Source organism: Brassica napus, unplaced genomic scaffold (genome assembly GCF_020379485.1).
Source record: "Brassica napus cultivar Da-Ae unplaced genomic scaffold, Da-Ae ScsIHWf_1230;HRSCAF=1757, whole genome shotgun sequence".
NCBI classification, from domain to species: Eukaryota; Viridiplantae; Streptophyta; class Magnoliopsida; order Brassicales; family Brassicaceae; genus Brassica; species Brassica napus.
In genome coordinates, this window is record NW_026014653.1 from 196,209 (window position 1) to 213,161 (window position 16,953).

General features: G+C 31.7%; 1 protein-coding gene and 2 long non-coding RNA genes across 3 annotated transcripts; 1 reads left to right on the forward strand and 2 right to left on the reverse strand.

The window, feature by feature from the left end:
- Nucleotides 1-449: 449 nt before the first annotated feature.
- On the reverse strand, nt 450-4,244 carry LOC125596558. The gene is made up of 3 exons (XR_007331129.1): nt 3,085-4,244; nt 2,896-2,951; nt 450-2,741 (listed from the first exon to the last, which is right to left on the reverse strand). It is a non-coding gene; the product is annotated as an uncharacterized LOC125596558 (long non-coding RNA).
- Nucleotides 4,245-4,412: 168 nt separating this feature from the next.
- LOC125596560 lies at nt 4,413-5,946 on the forward strand. Its single transcript, XR_007331130.1, has 2 exons — nt 4,413-5,107; nt 5,570-5,946. It is a non-coding gene; the product is annotated as an uncharacterized LOC125596560 (long non-coding RNA).
- A 2,443-nt stretch (nt 5,947-8,389) lies between these two features.
- On the reverse strand, nt 8,390-9,144 carry LOC106423425. The gene has a single exon (XM_048771637.1). It carries the CDS (start codon nt 9,078-9,080, stop codon nt 8,574-8,576), a length of 507 nt encoding a protein of 168 aa, XP_048627594.1. The 5' UTR covers nt 9,081-9,144; the 3' UTR covers nt 8,390-8,573.
- Between the last annotated feature and the right edge of the window lie 7,809 nt (nt 9,145-16,953).

Genomic DNA, 16,953 nt, shown 5'->3' on the forward strand with positions numbered 1-16,953 from the left:
CTCTTTATATTCACGCGGGTGATTATTTCTCCAAATATCTTTGTACAACCCAAACGCAGACGCGGGTTTCAACAACGTTTGTGAAACGCAGGCACTTATAAATTCTACGACAATCCGATCTGCCGATCTAATCCTAGCTAAGCCAATATTCTCTTTGGTTTCCACTAATTAATTACCGGTTTAATTAATCGAAATATTATACTTCTCAACTCTTGTACTTTTCTGCCAACAGTACATGTTAGCATGTCACAAGAAGAATGACACTCTCATCTTAGAAAAATAAAAGAACAACAAGAATGACATTCCCCTTGTCCAAACAACAACCACATGGACTTGATTTGCGCGAGTTTCAACAAGTTCTTTTGCCCACATGTGCTTATCTGATCTATCCTAGCCACATATCCAGCACTACCTTCTTAATCTTAAGAAATTGTTATGACCATTTCTAATAAAGCTCAAAAAGGTCTTTATTTACAAGAAAACACAAGCATTTCATGAAAATTAGGTAGCTTCCAGATACTCAAAGTTTTTGGTCTTATACGATATATATATATTTCTTCCATTAATTAAAAAATCATTATGTTCTCTGTGCTTTGGTTCATAGTTTTGCATCCCACGATTGCTCATTTGAATCAACCACCTTTCTTAATTCTACTAATGTTATTGCCTTCAGTATATCCCATTGGACCACAACCATCACCTCCAAAATTGTTCCAATGGATGTTTTTATTCTTTATGCTCTCTTTATCTGAGGATTATCTCTCGAGACTGATGAACTGGTTCATTCTTCTTTCACAGCCCCATTAAATCTATTTTTGTTTCAAATCTTATCTTCTCTCTGAAAATGTAATCAGTGACAGACTGACAGACACTGAACTTAACCTTTTTTTTTTTTTGCTTAACCACAGTGAACTAAACATGGCCCGTGCATAACCAAAATACTAAAATAATGTCTGCGATCTTCACGGGACTTAGAGCATGATTATTGGGAAGTTCTTAAGATGAGGTTCTTAGCGAAATATAAAAATCTGTCTCTTAATTTTTAACTAAAAAAGTTAAGAACCGGCTCTTAAATAAAAGTTTTAAGAACCGGTTCTTAGTTTTTTTAGTTAAAAGTTAAGAAACGGGTTCTTATATTCCGTTAAGAACCTGACCCTAAGAACCCTCCAATAATCATGCTCTTATTTTCCTAATGTTATCGATGCGAAATAAATAAGAGATATTTGTTGAGCTTTCGAGATACTTTCTCCGTTTCAACGTATATATAATATTTTAAATAATTTTTGTTATTTCATAATAAATGACGTTTTTATGTATCTAGGTAATTTTACCTTTATTAAATTGGTGTAACCAATTACATTTTGGTATTTATGTTTATAATTTAAAATATACTCAAATTATTAATGTAATTTTGAGAAAAATAGATTTCTTAATATATGTGCATTGATGCAAAAACATCATTTACTATAAAATATAGGATATTTTTTATTAATAGATATTTTGTGGAAGAAAAAAACTGTTGCACCTTAAAAGACTGCAAAATACCACTATATACATTTACATACATTGGTAAAGAATCTATACCATGAACTGTACACGCCTGTCTATTATCACAGAAATAGAACCAGGTTCTCTTTAAAGTGATTTGATTTAATTTGACACAAAAAAAGAAGTGATTTGATTTAATTTGATTATTTTTAATTAGAAAGAACTTCAACTTAAAAATTCGGTGATCATTAATGTTTACAAATATAATAAAACCTTATGAATATCCTATGTTGTGAAGACTAGATGTTACTAATTTTAGGAATATGATTAATTAAATTATGGAGCATTTTAGAGAAAGTAGTTAACATCACTTTTCTCTTTTCGACATGTTTCTTCATAGATGAATGCTAAACATTTCTAACCTAACACTAAAAATCTATTTAATATGATTTCATACAACATTTTTTTAATCCAACATGATTTCATACAACATTTTTTCAATCCAACTCTAAAAGTCACAATATTTTAGTGTAATACTATATGTTTATATTCAGTACATTAAACACTATTCACTTATGTTTATTAATAAAATATATAACCAAATAAATGATAAATAAGAGAACAAATACATATCAAATTATAAATTAAATATTTATAGTAAAATATTATATGTATTGAAATAATAGATATGTATTTAAATATTATTATATATCTAGTAAATATTTTATTATAATGTGTTTTATGTAATATATTACATTATAATTATCTATATTTAAATATTAAATTTAAAAAATTTAATTTAATAATATAATAATATATTTAGAGTGAAGTTTGGTATTGTGGTCAGAAAATATTTTTGTAGTGTTGATTGAAGTTGGATGCTCTATGTGCCTAAGTGCCTAGCCACTCTTTTACAATGTCACTACCTAGACTATACATATGGCATTGATTGGCAAATAATTTGCAAAAATATTATGTTCTTTATTATTTAATTAAACAATTATTAAAAAAATATTTTAAAACTGTAAATGCTTTCTAAATATATTTTTTTTGAAGAAAAAAAAAGTTAAACCCGGATTTATTAAAGACACAGATCTAACCTCCGGGTGGGAGGTGCAGCCCACGACAAGCTCTCTCCCGGGTTTTCATACAGACGTATCCGCAGCCGTGGTGAGCAGAACAATGTGACTTAGTTTTCGCAGCAGGAGGATCGAACTTGGAACGTGTTTGCATCTAAAGTCCGTCCACTACCACTGCACCACAAAGCCCGCTCAAAATATAATTTTTTTTTGAAGAAAAAAGGGTTAAACCTTTCTAAATATTTTTAACCAATGCTTTTATAAAATTTGTTTGATAAAGATCATGAATCCAACCGCATGAACTACTTCCACGGGAGAAGAACATTACCTAAATGAAGAGGGGCGAAGAAATGTGGAGAACAACCCATCTCGCATCACCACCACCTAAACACGAGGAGGAGATAACCGAAAACGATGAACAAGATAAAAAGAAAAAAAATGCATGCACAAGAAAAACCCACATATCCAAATAAATTCTCTTGTTCAAAATCAGACAAAGAATAGACTAATGCCATACCCCACCACTGATTCGCCTCCGCCGCCACTAGATGTCATACCCCACCTCTGAAACTCCACCCATCATCCAAAACAGGCCGAAGAGGAGAGAGGTGGAGACTTGTAAGTCCAAAATAAAGCGAACCTGTCAGCTACGTCGCACCTTCTCTGAGAGGAGCCGCCACTACCATGTTGCAAGGATAGAGAATTCACCAACTGCTGTCGATCTACAAATAGAGAGCCGAAGGACAACTATTTGCCAAAAAGAATATATATAACTTTTCTTGTTCTTATCATCAGAAGTTAAGAACATTTCGACGTTAGAGTTTTAGAGATAAAGCAACTAGATACATGACGTGTATTCAGAGTTAAACATATGTTTATTCCAGTGCCGGTCCAACATTTTTAAATTTTTTTATGTCTTATGCGCAATTAAATTTTTGTGATGTAAATTTTTTATAATGTATATATACAACTAAAATTATCACTTAAATTCATGATACTTTAAACGACATAGTTCTTACCATGATTAACCCTAGTCTTTTAACTGAGGTTCTTAGCTTCGTCTAAGAGACGGTTCTTATCTTTTCTTAGATTTTAACTAAGAAAAACTAAGAACCATCTATTAAATAAGAGATATAAGAGCAATCTCTTAGCCGAAAAGTGTTAAAAAAAAACAAAAAACAAAAAAATATCAAATCATGAGTTAAGAACCCCGGCTAGGAGACCATGGTTAATCATGCCCTTAATTTGCCTACACTCCGGATCGGCTATGGATATGTTCCAGATGATAAGTAATCAAATGTAAATATTTCAGTTCTGCATGTTATCTTTCTTTCTTTTTTTGTCAACACATGTTATCTTCTACCAAAGATATTATTATTGTTTTCTTACAAAAATGCTCTTATTAAAATTTTATTTATACAAGAAATTTCTTATCAACCAGACTACTATTTACCCAATAAAGTCAAAATTGGAAGACGCAGAAGTAGTTAACGTGACATGTACAGACCACGCTCACGTGGTTTAACTGTGGAACAACGTACGAGCGAGTGACGATGGCTTTCCGTAATTTTATTTAGGTCGGAAAATTCATACTTCGTGAAACAAAATCTACAAGTTAATATTTATCAAGTTCATAAACTAATGAAAATTTAGACTAAACCAGTTTAAAATTTAAATAAAAAATAATGATTTTGTTTCTATAAATATATACTATGATTTTATCATATCATTATCTAGTAACTAATAGTTTTTCATTTTAATTATTATTTATAAAAAAGTTTATCAACTATATATTAATAATAGCATAAAATATTATAATTGTAGATTTTTTAGTAGAATCTGATTTATACTTTTATCACTGTCAATAGAAGAATGGGGCTGTTAGAGGATTTCTAATCTTAACTTTATTTTTTACTTTAAAATTGAAATTGAGTTGGATTGGAACTAAATTCCAATTTTAAGAAAATTACATTAGCGATGCTTACGTGTGTTAAAAACACTACAAAAGGTTGTCTCTGTTTGAAAGGGTTCTCGAGAAAAAGAAAAGAACAGAAACACTCTTTTGCCTCAGAACGCCGTTACACAAACCTCTCTCTCTTCATCCTTCTTCGTACTCTTATCTCTCTCTGTCTTCGCTTTCTGTTATTACAGAGATAGAATCACCGTGGGGCTCGGATTCGCTTGGTGCAGGTCGGGACTGATATGCTGACACAACCACTGGTGCTTTTGCCTTATTGGTTTGTGAGCAGGTATTGGCTCCCGCCTTGCATCAATTGAATCGGAGCCTCCAATGGTGAAACGAATCCAATTAGATCTGGAACTTATGTATATATATATATATACTCTTCTCATCTCTTCTTTTTTCTTCTCTTGATTTCTAACTTATATTATAAGATCAAAACTAGAAATTGAGGATTAAAAAGTGTGTTTCTTTGAATCTTAAAATCATGTTGTTGGCAAATAAAAAGTTATCTAATTTTGTTTGGTTTTAAGCTATTGTGTTCCATGAGATTCAGGATCACCGGATTAAATCCTAAAAGGTAATTTGGTTTATGCAAATCTTTTGGCTTTGTTTATTGTTGACTTTAAGTTAAAATCATTAATAAAACGTGTGTTGATGATAATTGAGGAAACTTATGGTTCAAACTCTGTCTTGTTGTCAGTCCCTGAAGTTTCACATTCAAGCTCAACCCAAATCTCTATATAGAAACATATGGTCACAGTTTCTGATTTTGTTTAGTACAGTAGGTCTGGTTATATATATATATATATATATATATATATATATATATATATATATATGAAACTGCTTCATTCTTTGATTTTCACATTTCCACATCCAGCAATATATGATGAAGAAGAAGAAAAATATAAAGATCTTGTTACATCAGTAAATCTCTTGTCTTGATTTTCTCTATGTTTCTCTAAGAAGGTTCCATCTACGTTTTGATTTAGTTTCTTGATGAAATGGTAATCTCTTGTTTTGGGTGGTGTTTCATTAGCTTCATAGTTGGAGACTGAAAAATGTAAGAAGAAGAGATGAAACTGAGCAGAGTTTGTTGTGGACTGACTCACAGAGCAACCAAGAGGTAAACCACGGTCTACAGACTAAAAGTTTCAAATCCTATATTATTAAACGACGAAAAGTACACTCTCCAAGCAAAAGAAAGCAAACAAAAACTTACACTGGTTGGATCCAAGAAAAAGAACAGAGGCTGCACTTGTCTTAAAATCTTATGCCTCAGCAGACATCAATGATTCCGATTCATTTGTCTTATTTATAATACGTATGGTTATTAATGAAAGTGCATATATTGGCTTTCCTCGTTTGCACATTAAATGCTCTAGGATTTGAGTTTATAGAAGTTAGAAATATATACTCAGCAAAAAGAATACAATGTAGCCCGTTGTATCTAACCAAATCTGATGGCTTTCCTCGTATTTGTGATCTCTCTATGCTCTGTTCGACCGATGATAACCCGTTAGGAACTTGTTTATCAAACCTCTTTCTCCCTTAATTAACTTTTTATGTATTAAAGCACTGATCAACAAGTTCACTATAAGTTTGTGAAATTACACATAACTAGCCGTAGTGATAATTTGCTAATAACAACAAAATCTTGTCCTGATCATCAACAGCAACCTGACTAGGACGTCTAATCATCACTTTTAATCGCTATGCTATCGTAATGATCGACTGATAGCCAAGACTAATTTTATTTATATCACCGTCAATATAACTTCTTTAATTTGTAATTAATTAACCTATGGTGATCAATGGTCATATATATGATCTTTTTTTTTGTAACTGTATATATGATCATTTGCTGCGACCATTTTCAGTTTTTATGTTATTTATTATCAGTTCATCATCAACAACTTCATATATAGTTCTAGAAGTAATGAAGAAGAACATGCCATTCGTATTGAATGGGATAGGTAAGAGTTAAGTCAACATAAGTTACCATATATAGCGGTGCAAAGACATTTATGACTTTTGTAGAGCATATAAGCAATTTGTAACTGTGGTCCTCGTGAAAGTTAATAATGTAACTACAATGTTATGCATGTGATTCTTCATGCATGGACAGTCGTGTTACTATTCATACGTACAACATAAGTTAGTACACACTCACAATTTGATCAGTTTAGACCTTGGAGTCTTTCGCTAAGGGTACGATTGGTAATGACTGTAGCTTTAAAATTTTTGTAGACTTTTTGCTGTGGTTTTAAATTTTATTGCTGTGGAATTTTATGGAAAACACTAAAAAATTGTTTTGGATATTTGGTTCTGCAGAGCACTTTTATAGCTGTAGGTTATTTTAAGAGTTGTGGTTTCAAAAAAAACTTTAAAGCTTGATTGCTCTAAATTTTGTGCTTAGAAATAAATAGGGCTGTGGACAGCACCCAGGACAACTACCGATCACCCCCTAAATTTTTTTTAGCGCGTAAAGAAATAGTGAAAGACTCCAAATTAATGACTTCATTCAATTGTGTAGTGAGCGCAGAACTGGTGTTGGACATAGTCAAATAAAATATTGGCTTTGGCTCATAATTTATTAAATTGGGTAGTGATGCAGACTGAAATATTCAGTTTATTATATGGGGAAATTTGCTGTATAACCATATCAGAGCAAAAATGAAAAATATAGCCATACTTTGGAAAATATGTCATTTTACTACATAAATAGACATCACAGTCATTTACGGCGAGTGGACGTGTGTATATCACACACTATGATCATATACTATTCTATTTATAATCTCGATATAGAATAGATCATCTTAACCATATATGTTATAAGAATTTGATGTATCAGTACTATTTATTTATAGGGTTCAATGCAGTTTAAGTAGTAAACAATATGAAAGAACGTGTTTATTTGCAGGAATGATGTTTAGTGTATATTAAATTACGTAAAAGAATGTATTTGACTGATATATTCTAAATAATAAAATATATTATTCTATATTTTATGCCTAAATAGTATAGTATGTAAATGTATATAGGAAAGAAAAGAAAAGAAGTTAAATGAGATAAAAATAATCGATGGGAAATAGTATGGCGTATATGAAAAATATGGTGTACATGTAAAAATATGAGAAAAAGAAGGATTACAAATAGAAATATAAGTATGAAAACGAAGATGGGATGATGAAGAAAAAATTACTATTTTATTAATTGTGGTCATATATACAGTTACGTGGACGTATAAGGAAAAAAGTGAGAGAGGGAGAGAGAGAGGGAGGAGGGATGCAGAGAGGGAGGGGGAGAGGGAGAGGAAGAAAGATAGAGAAAAAAGAGAAATATTGATTTAGAAGAAAGGACGGAGAGATTTTGAGATGGAGAATTGGGAAGAGAGATAAAGTGAGAGATAGAAGAAAGAGAGATTGTATAATAACAATTCTATTATAGGTTTGTAAATAGAATAGAACAAAATCTTATTTTTTTTGTATAATTGTACATATTCAATTTATCAATACATGTTCGTTTTACAAAATTCAAAAATTTTTTATAGAAAGAAAAATCTATGTTTTTTTATAAATATTTAAAAAAATTCAAATAAATATTTTTTAAATTTATAAAGTCAATTAAAAAGAAGAGGTGAAAGTGAGAAAAGACAAAATAGAAATTAATACATAAATATCATAGCCTAATGAAGGTTATGATTATATTGTTGATTTTTTTGTTTGTTATGTGCATGTCGCCAAAATTTTCTTATTATATTGTCTAGCACATAAATACGAAACTATTTAGCTCTAGTCTATTCGGCATTTGTAATATTTTAAGTGTATTTTTTATGATTGTACGTAGGTCGAAATCACAACGCAACACGGAATTAATTTAAATATAACATTAATATTAGTTACATATATTGACGTGTTTTTTACATATATATGGACTTTCAAACACATTAAACAAAACGAAATGCTAAATACAACTTTTAATCTTTTTTTTTTTTTGACGTCGATACAACTTTTAATCACGTATGCTTGAATATTAAACTAATTACTGTAGGGTAAAACTGGAACAGAAAAATATGGATCGACCACAACCATAGTGCTACTCCCAACAGAAGTATCGCAAGAAAACTCATTGTAAAACGCTCTTGCCTTCCTTAATATAAAGCTTATGGAACATTTCATGTACCACAACAAGCTCAATTGAGCAACTTCACGTCTCAAATCTCTGTCTTTCGTTGGGATGATCGACTTACCGTAGTCTTTGTGGTTGCATATGGACAGCTTCCCGTGTTCTTGTTTTGCCGACTCCTCTTCTTTAACTGGCTGATGTTCCATAAAGAGTAGTGAGTTAGTAAGAGGGTCTGAATTGTTTAGGCCATTGTGATAGATTTCCGTAAGCGTTTTCCCAGGAAAAACATTGTTGAACATGTTCTCGCTTATGGATTTGGATGGTTGGGGCTTGTTTTGGTTGCATCTACGAGGTTTTCTGGTCGAAATTGAGATTTTGGGGCGGTGGACTTGACCGAGGGTGACGAATTTAGTAGCCATGAGAGTATTTGCTATATGGTATAAAGTGATTGGTTGTGTGAATTGCTATTCACTCCTTTCTTAGGATATTTATATGCACACATCTATACATACACATTACATAAATGTATGGCATGTATATGTGATAAAGGTTTCGTATAACTGTAAGTTTTTTTAATCTAAAATTAAACCAAAAAGCTGTTGATGGGTACGTTTTACAGGGATGGGAGCTAGAAAGTGATAAGTTGGCCTAACCGTCCAATTATGTGGTCTAAATTGGTGAAAAGAGGGGCCATGAAAGGTGGATAAAAATGAAATGTACTTTCCATTAACAAGTGACTTTACCTCTTTCACTTCACAAAATATTTACTACAAATGATTAATTTATGGGATTTAGAATAATCACTCACACGTTGTTTGAGATAATGAGAAGAAGAACCTAGAATCTATGGAATCTAGATACGAACGGATGTAGAGAGTGTTAAGTTCAAAAAAAAAAAACGGATGTAGAGAGTGAGAATGGTCCATACCATGAGCGAATAGTTTGGTATCTGTATGTGTTTTCCATTGTTATTTTCACTAAAAAGCATGTGGTCTTACGTATTTTCATGTTTTCCACGGGTCTAAATTGAGATTTTGATATAAAAGGTTTTTCTCTAAATCAGTATTTTTCATATTTTCCACGGGTCTAAATTGAGATTATGGGGGGAGGTGTGGACTTGAGCGAGGATGATAAATTTAGTAGCATGAGAGTGTTGAGTGTGATTGTTATATGGTGATTGGTACGAAGTGATATTTGTGAATTGCTCTTCACTCCTTTCTTAAGATATTTATTTGCACACATCTATATGTATTAAAAGTTTGGTATAAGTGTAAGTTTTTTTTGGCTAACAAAGTGTAAGGTTTTTTTTTCCAACTATAAACCAAAAAGCTTCACTTGCTGTTGAGTATGAATATCTTAAAGGGATGGAAACCTAAAAGCGATAAGTTGGTCTAACCGTCCAAATTGTAATGAAGTGGCAATTTTAAGCTTTCTCAATCTTGTATATTGCCTAACAAAAAGGCAAAACCTATAAAGAATACTTAACTACATAGATTGTTTTCTTCTAAATGTGATTTTTTTTTTGACATCTTTCTAATCGGTGATATTTATGAATTACAAAAATACATATTAGTCTTCTACTCTTCTCTGCACATGCTCAGATCATACGAGTAAACTCATGTTCTAATATAATGAGAAGTGAAATCGCATGTTCTCGGACTAAATTTTCAATTTGCAGGTCCGTACTAAGAATGATTCTATAATTCTATATGACATACTACGCATATATAAACTGTACATATTATAGTGTACCTCAGATCATGTGGTCTATATTGCTGGATCTAAATTGGTGAAAAAGAGGGGACATGAAAGTTGGATGAAAATGAAATGTACTTTTCCATTGACAAGTGACTTTACCTCTTTCACTTCACAAAAAGCTTAAATTATTTAAATATGGAACCTAGAGTAATTTCATTCACAAGGTATCTAAGATAACAGAAGAACCACCTAGATACGAACGGATGTAGAGAGTAAGAATGGTCCATACCACGTGCGAATAGTTTGGTAGCTGTATATGTTATACATTGTTCTTTTCACTAAAAAGTCGTATATGTGTTGGTTTACATATCTTGTATGTTTCAGAGATTCCCAGCTTTCAGGGTAATTGACTCTCAACTTACCCAAAACTTAGATACTTTTCAGTCGTCCAAGTGTGTACAAATTACTCATTATCCGATCCATACAAGGGCTTAGGTGAAACAAAGTGACAGATATTAATATATCCATATATAATACAATTTATTGGATAATGGGAAGCGATCTGTGACTGTGAGTACTGTATTTTTTTTTCTTCATGTATCCAAGAGTCCTAACTTTCACCATCTTCTCTACTGAATATGAGTAGTTAAGTATATATTATCCAACTGTGTTTGACTGCACGTTCTTTTCTCATCATCTCATCAAACAGATTCTGACCCTCTCCAGCTCTTTCAGCTTTACAACATTTATCTATCATGACTGAATATGTATAAATGAAGCATACCATTCCGTTTCCAAGAACCCCAAAACTGTATGGCCTCCTCGATTTTATTCAGCTCAAACAGCCAACGGGTCAATATGATGTAAGTATGATTGTCAGGCTTAAGTCCTCTCAGCCATTTCATCCATGAACGTAAACGCTTTTTCCAATTTCCTCTTTCTGCAAAATCCAGAAATCAACGTGTTATAAAAATGTGTATATAATAAAAACCACGCCCTAATATCTCTTCTCTAATCCTAAGAGCTTCGTCCAGCGTCCCTTCTTCACAGAGTCCATGAAGCAAAGCATTTGAAGTCTTTGTGTCTACTACAAAACCTTCCGGCTTCTATTAAACCATCAATCAAATTGCTTACTGTGTCGTATAATCTGAAGGAGAAGCTTAGCGAATCAGATGCTAAGTTGAAATAAATCTTAAGCAGTCTTGGGGTTAGCTTTGGATCGTAAGTCAGGGAACTCGTGAGGCGATAAGATAGTTATGAGTTGTTTAGACTGCTCGTAATCTAGAGATATCTTAGACAAAGAGCCTCGGATAACCATGCCGATCAGAGGAAGCTTCTTCGGAGTTACCCGCCAGGTGAGCGAGCGAGAGTCTCCTCATGTCCATGGGAAATGGAGAGAAATGTGAGGAATTCACTTCGAGGGAAATTCGATAAAAGCCAAGATAGATATTTGTTATGATAATAACACGGGATTGGATATATACACATTATTTGACCCAAAAAAAAGAGAGGATATATACACATTATAATTGGGCTGACAGATGGAAACTTTTTGAGTTTCATTTAACAGCTACTGTTTCAATTTCTCTATAAAATAATGCTAGACCTAGATGTTCGAGTGTCCTTTTAGATTCACTAGATTCGGTGTCCGCGCTACGCGCGGATAACATGTTCAAATTAAGAAAATTTATATTTTTGATTAGTAGTTTTTAGTTTAATAAAGTGTTTGTTAATTTTGTGTGTTGTAGATTTAACCATAGAATTTTTGTTTGAATGTGATGCGGTGATCAGTTTTTCTTTTCTAAACAAAAGTAAGTTGGAATAATATATTGTGTTGAGCAATCAAATTTCATAGGAGAAAAGAGTATTTTTGAGTATTGAGTGGTGTCGTTTGCTATCAGGCTTAGGATATCAGTTTATTCGTCTTTTAGAAGCGTTGTATGATATCAATGTCGGTGTCAAAGTAAAAGTGTGATCTTGATGTGGTTGTGAGTGATAATTTTCCTGTATAAGTGTAATATTTGTAAGCATTTAGTTTGACATAAACTTTTTGTTTAGTTTATTACCTTCATGTAACCTTGGAATGATACTTGTGATGATTACGATTTGGTTTTTCTTGGTAGATATGCGATTTAACTCCCTGAAATTAGCCGCCTCGTTGTCCCATATGGTTAGACGTACCATTTTGGATCTACAAAAAATTATTGTATTATATATTTATTGCTTAAAACAAATATTATTTAATAAAATGTTAGTACCTGTGTAAATACAATCCAATCCAATCCAAAGGGAACGTTATCCAGTTCACACAGTTCAAAACTAAATAGTTTGACAGTATAAATAAGTAATTGTCCAAAGGGAATAGAGTTTGGTAGCTAACGAAAATGAATAAAAATAAGATAAGACGTAGACGATGTCTGCGAAGTATATTGTGAATGGTCTTGTAGAGATGACATTTTCTATTGCGAGCGGGCCTATTGTTATAAAAGAATTTTGTTAGTACAGATTCATTATTGAGTTCGGAGAGTTTTGGTCGGCAGACTTACTGGTTACTTGCATCTTATGGTATAGAAATTTGTTCGTGATTCCGGAAAACCTGCTCTGGGTGAGCATCTGATCGTGATTCTGGGGGAGAGAGAAAGGAATTTAGTATTTTTGGATTGTGTTGTGAATTGTGTTGCAAAATAATATTTTTTTTAGGGGAGCGAGGTAGACCATTGTATATTTCTTTGTAGACTATGTTTTTAACCCTTCCTATCTTTTGATCCTTTCCTTGTATAATTTTGAAGCCTGACTGGGTAATAACTCGGCAAATACCAACATAGAGCTGTCCATGGGTGAAAACGGGTTGTGGCAAATACAATAGGACACATTTCAAACTCTGACCCTAAATTTTGTTAATTGTCATTGCGTAACATAGCCTGATTGGAAATTGTCGCCTTTCAAGGGTGAATGGATGTTTAGTTACTGATTCCGATAGTATGATTCTTGGAAGGTCCACTTTATGTCTAATATGAGAGCTTGTAACTATATCACCTCTAATAACACGCTCACCTAGATAAGGAACAATCAGACGTGTTCCATTGCATAACCCTTTCTTTTGATTTAAATTCCTTAGAAGCATGAAAGGGGCACCCATTTTCAATGTAAGCTTATTCCACTTTCAATGTAATTTTTAATATATCTAGGGTATTAGTGTCATTTTACTTATTAAATTTAGTAAAATGAAATATTTTAGAGTGATGTGGTTATTTAGGGTTATAATTAACGGGTGGGGATTTGGGATTTAGATTTAAAATTGTATAAAATAAAAAATAAATATTTAAAATTTTCAAATTAGTTTCAATAACTAACGACATAATTTCTATATATATTATTCATTCTCATTATGTATACTATTGTAATTATCATAAAACTACAAAATAAAAGCTAACAAAAGTTTGTACGTAACATCATGCAATGTTAGTTACGTAATTAATTTTCTTAAGACAAAGCAGATGGAAAATTTTATGAATATCATATAATTTTCATTTTTTATATTTTAGTTCTTCAGTTTTCAGATCAGATGTTCTACTACCCTTAACAAAAACAAAATATATTTTAATATTATTAGATATATATGTTATATGTTATATTCAAATACTAAGAATCATATATGGAACAATAAACTTGCTATCTGTATAAAAAATGGGCTGGGCCTGCGAATGAAACAGAATCGACAAAGGGCTGGGCAAATGGGCTGGGCTGCGAAACGGGATCGAGACAGCTGCACGATGGGTCAAAAGGGCTGCAAAGCTGATTAATTTTTTTAAAATCCAAGCCCAGTCCGGAATGACATGGCAGTTTGGTTGGATGAGAATATTTGTGCCTCTGTGGCATAGCTTAAAAAGCCTCAATTTAGCTGCTATTATATAGTAGGATATTGGATTTTTGAGTTTCAGGTTTTTGGTTCATTTTCTTAGGCTCCGTTCAAGTTTTATATTATCTCATCTCGGGTTTGATATATTTTGTTTCATTTTGAATCCAGTTTGATTTTGATTTTTGAGCTTGGTTATTAAGATAATTTTATATATTATATCAAAATAAACATGAAACTAAGTATTTTTAATGTTAGGTTTTAAATACTATTTTCGTCTACTAATTTGGATATTCAGATTCAACTTTTTAGATTATTTTGGTTTCAGATATCCGTTTGGATTCATGTCGGATTTGGATAATACATATAACCCAAAATATTATTGTCCATGATCCATCAAATATTTTTTTAATGAGATATGAATTGAGATTTTTTTGTTTCGGATTCGGTTTGGATCTCGGATTGAAATACAAATATCTAGACTTTAAAAAAATGCCATCATGTTCTATTCACATTATTACTTATATAAAAGTATTACATAAAAAAAAGAGAAAAAAATTATAAAACAATGATAACTTTTTTCTTAAGTTTTGTGCTATTATAATTGTTAACTAAGTTTAAAATTTACAAAATATGCAGTTTCGCTATTTATTTTAGTTTTTATTTTGTATATCATGCAAAAAAAATATATTAAAAAATAAATTTGTATTAATTTTTTAAGATTATTTGTATTAATCAAAGCGGATGAGATATCCGTAAGTATTCGTAAATATCCGCAAACATCTATTTATTTTTTGGAATATCCGGATATCCGTATTTTTCTGAAGCAAAAGCAAATCGAAAAATTAAATATCCATAACATACAAAGCAAATCACAAATACTTTCAAAAACCCGAATATCCGATCCGTGTCCAGCCCTACTGTGCAGATTGCTCTACCTTAAAGTTGGTTTCGTCGAAATTGCTCTACATTTACTATCTCTAAATTTGAAGGCAAGGAGGTACCAAAAGAAAGGAGACCTGGTAACAAGAGTTATTCTTGGGTTCACCCCCTAGGGTGAACCTCTAGGTTCACCAACCAATAGGATTTCATTATTTCAAATTCGATATCTTTTAAAAAAGGAAACAAATATTATCAAGTTATATTATGTTTTTAAAATAAAAAAGTAAAAAAAAATAGTAGTTACAAAAAAAAAAAAATTCCTAAAATATTGTTAGCGTTGTCGTCAAAACACTAAACCCTAAATCCTAATCCCTAAACCCTAAATCTGAAACCCTAAACCCTTGGGTAAACCCTAAACCCTTGGGTAAACCCTAAACCCTTGGGTAAACCCTAAACCATTGGATAAATCATAAACTCTAAATCAAAAACACTAAACACTAAAATCCTAAACCCTTGAGTGTTTTAGTGTTTAGTGTTTTTGATTTAGAGTTTATGATTTATCCAAGGGTTTAGAGTTTACCCAAGGGTTTAGGGTTTCGGATTTAGGGTTTAGGGTTTAGGGATTAAGATTTAAGGTTTAGTTTTTTATTGACGACGTTAAATTTTTTTTTTTGTAATTACTACTATTTTTATTTTTTATTTTTTTATCTTTTTACTTTGAAAATATAATATAACTTGACAATATTTTGTTTCATTTTATAAAAGATATCAAATTTGAAATAACATAATTCTATTGGTTGGTGAACCTCTAGGTTCACCTAGGGGGTGAACCCAAGAATAAGTCTGGTAACAAAAGTACCAAACAGGTAGTAAGTATGAAGCAGCTGTAAGTCTGTCTTTACTTCGTCTTCAGTTGACGAAACATTTATTTCCTCAGCGAGAATCTTCATATTCGTTTAAAATTTATCTAATATGTCTAGCCTCCTTGACTTGCTATCCGAATAAGTCGTCCGGTTTCTGGGTCTGGGCCGAGGGTCTATTTAGTCTTTTGTTTAGTCCGTAGTCTCTTGAGCTTTAAGCCATTTTTTGTCGTATTCGGGTTTCAGCCGATTACTGGGCCTGGTTTGTTTATTTAATATAAAAAAAAACATTGACTGATAAAAAAAAAGTGAAGTGTGGTATCATTTCTGCGTAGGAGATTGTAGTATAACGTGTTTTCTGGGTGCTATAGCTGCAGAAAGTCACCCAATAGAAATTGAATGGGTCAAGGATAACTTGCAATTAAAGTTTAATTGACAGAGCAGGTGTCAATAAGATACATGCTTGATGTCCTACCTCGAAGAACATATGTATGATCTTGAAAACTATCAAACTTAGAAAAAAAATACTTTCAGCAAGACTTTATTGAAACATCACTGTTGGAACATTTTATTTGATACTAGTCTACATTTTTACATTATTATAGAAACAATGGATTTTTCTCATCATCAAATTAAAAAAAAAAAAATCTGATTTTTTTCTTTTTAAGTTTTAGCTATATAAAATTTATATCTGTGTAATGATAGATACTTGAGAAAATGAGTTTAACCCCCAACATGACGAGGAATAAACATACGTAATAGAATTTCTTCTTATATGATCGAGTGCTTCTCATCTCAGTACACTATATATTTAACATTTAAAATTTAGAATCTTGATTGTTTTACCACAATATCTAGATTTTATACTGTACGTATCTAAGAAGATTTCGTTGTAGTGGTCATAAAAATGATCAAAACTTTTCGGTTTCGGCTTAGTAAATAATTTTGATTATTGGCTCAACATGAAAATTTATTCAAAATCATGTTAATAATACA

Bases quoted from the DNA above. Each gene is read 5' to 3' on its own strand.
- LOC106423425 (XM_048771637.1), bottom strand. From the start codon at position 9,080: ATGGCTACTAAATTCGTCACCCTCGGTCAAGTCCACCGCCCCAAAATC.